The 1,979-nt window shown below is 44.4% G+C and overlaps 1 protein-coding gene across 1 annotated transcript; it reads left to right on the top strand.

The window, feature by feature from the left end:
• Positions 1–1,166: 1,166 nt before the first annotated feature.
• LOC143768281 (oocyte zinc finger protein XlCOF29-like) lies at positions 1,167–1,662 on the top strand. Its single transcript, XM_077256975.1, has 2 exons — positions 1,167–1,312; positions 1,438–1,662. Exons 1-2 carry the CDS (start codon positions 1,235–1,237, stop codon positions 1,660–1,662), a joined length of 303 nt encoding a protein of 100 aa, XP_077113090.1. The 5' UTR covers positions 1,167–1,234.
• Positions 1,663–1,979: the final 317 nt, after the last annotated feature.

Genomic DNA, 1,979 nt, shown 5'->3' with positions numbered 1-1,979 from the left:
TTTGAGGTTGCAGGTATCGTTTCCGGGTGTGTTGATCGTGTGGTCAGATATTGTGCCTAGGAAGCGGTGGAGGGTAGCTAGATCTTTGAAGGGTATTAACAGAGCTAGGGTAAAGTTAAACAGGGCAGTATCAGGTTTCGTTTCCAGAAATAGGGGTATTAGCGTCAGGCATTTTGAATTGGAATCGGGGGTTGGTAATTACTGGTTGGAGGACGGAGTTCACTTAAATGCGATTGGAATTGATTTGTGGACTTTGGCATTACAAGATGGGGTGGAAAGGACGTTGGTGGCGTTGGGGCACTCACGAGCCTGAGGTGGTCAGGGCTGTTTGTGTGTGGTGGGGGGGTGGGGGTTCTTGGAGTTGACGATCATTGGTAGGGGGAAGGAATTGGAACATAATTACAGGCAATTTAAAATGGTGTGGGGTTTGATCTGGCATTTTGGTATGGGCTCTGGACGGGGTTTTTACCCTGGGAGCTGTTGGTGGTTTTTCTCTTCCCGGAACGGGATGTTCGGTGCCCTTGAGCTGGTGATGTACGGCTGAGGGTAATATGGTGGTCGATCTTCTTTTTGGGGTTTTGCCAGATCTTTTAGCTCCAAGAACCCTCCCCATCGAATTTATATATACTGATTGTATTACTGTTTATGTTATTTTTGTTAATAAAAGTTGGCCGCTGTGGCCAAAATATCCAAAAGAATATAAATGGTTGTGTTTTTATTTAAGGAATGGGTTGGGACAGTAGGTCAGGGTTTGGCGGTATTTAGGATTACACCTGAAGGAAAAACTGTACTCGGCATACGCGGTCATGAGCTGTAGTAGAAGATGAAGATGTCGTCCTCACCATGAAGTAGTTATTTCTCATGTCGCGTGTAATGAATATCTCCTGCAGTATTGCTAATGCCGATTCCAGGGTCGTTAAATGAGACGAGAATTAGCGTTATGGAAGATGAGTCTATGAGGAACGTATTCAGCTGCCGACTCCGAGGAAGAAACTGCTTGTTGTCTGTGGCCTAAATATATAGGTTTTATTAGTAGATGTAAAGAAGGAAACTAAATACTGTAAAATAATAAATCTCCTCATATGTTTCCCTTATTATCTCCAGTAATTGTATTATTACACAGGATTCTTATGATGTTACATCGGCTCATCTTCTCATTCAGGTCTCTACAATATCGGATCCTCTCAGTGAAGATCTTCTATAAAAGAGAATTTTCCTGATTTACCCATCAAAGATGGATATGGACAGAGACAAGATGGCGGAGAGGATATTACACCTCACCCTAGAGATCCTCTTCCGGCTTACTGGAGAGGTGAGAGATTCTGATGACGTCACATTACATCATTCTTATCTATGGGAATAACAGATGGACAGAACTGGAGAGGTGAGGACTCTGGAAATGTCTGTAGTGAGATTTATTAATGTGTCCATTACTAGGATTACACAGTGGTGAAGAAGACCTCTAGTGATCGCTGTCAGGACCCTGTGTCTGAGGGATGGGGAAGACCCCTGAGCCCAATCACGGGGCCTCCACCTCACCTCCTGATCCATGAGGACATCAATGACCAGAAGATCCTAGAACTCATCTACAAGATGATTGAGCTGCTGACTGGAGAGGTGACACTGCTGGGAATGCTGGGACATTATACAGTAACACTATGAAGGGATCGGAGGGATGACGGTATCATTGTATGTGTCAGGTTCCTATAAGGTGTCAGGATGTCGCTGTCTATTTCTCCATGGAGGAGTGGAAGTATTTAGAAGGACACAGAGACCTGTACAAGGACGTCATAATGGAGGTTCCCCAGCCCCTCACATCTCCAGGTAATAGACAGGACTAAATACACACGGCCTATAATTAACTGTATATAAAGAATGAATTCACTCCCTGTATGTGTTTCCTCCAGATCTATCCAGTAAGAGGACAACACCAGAGAGATGTCCCCGTCCTCTTCTTCCACAGGACTGTAACCAAGAAG

This window comes from Ranitomeya variabilis, chromosome 4 (genome assembly GCF_051348905.1).
Source record: "Ranitomeya variabilis isolate aRanVar5 chromosome 4, aRanVar5.hap1, whole genome shotgun sequence".
In the NCBI taxonomy this organism is placed as follows: Eukaryota; Metazoa; Chordata; class Amphibia; order Anura; family Dendrobatidae; genus Ranitomeya; species Ranitomeya variabilis.
Note: the sequence above shows the minus strand (reverse complement) of the source record. Positions and strands in the feature narration are given on the sequence as shown.

Excerpts from the sequence above, each read along its gene's own strand:
- LOC143768281 (XM_077256975.1), top strand. The coding sequence starts at position 1,235 with ATGGATATGGACAGAGACAAGATGGCGGAGAGGATATTACACCTCACC. Across the intron at positions 1,313-1,437 it reads TCTTCCGGCTTACTGGAGAG|GATTACACAGTGGTGAAGAA; the intron begins GTGAGAGATTCT and ends GTCCATTACTAG.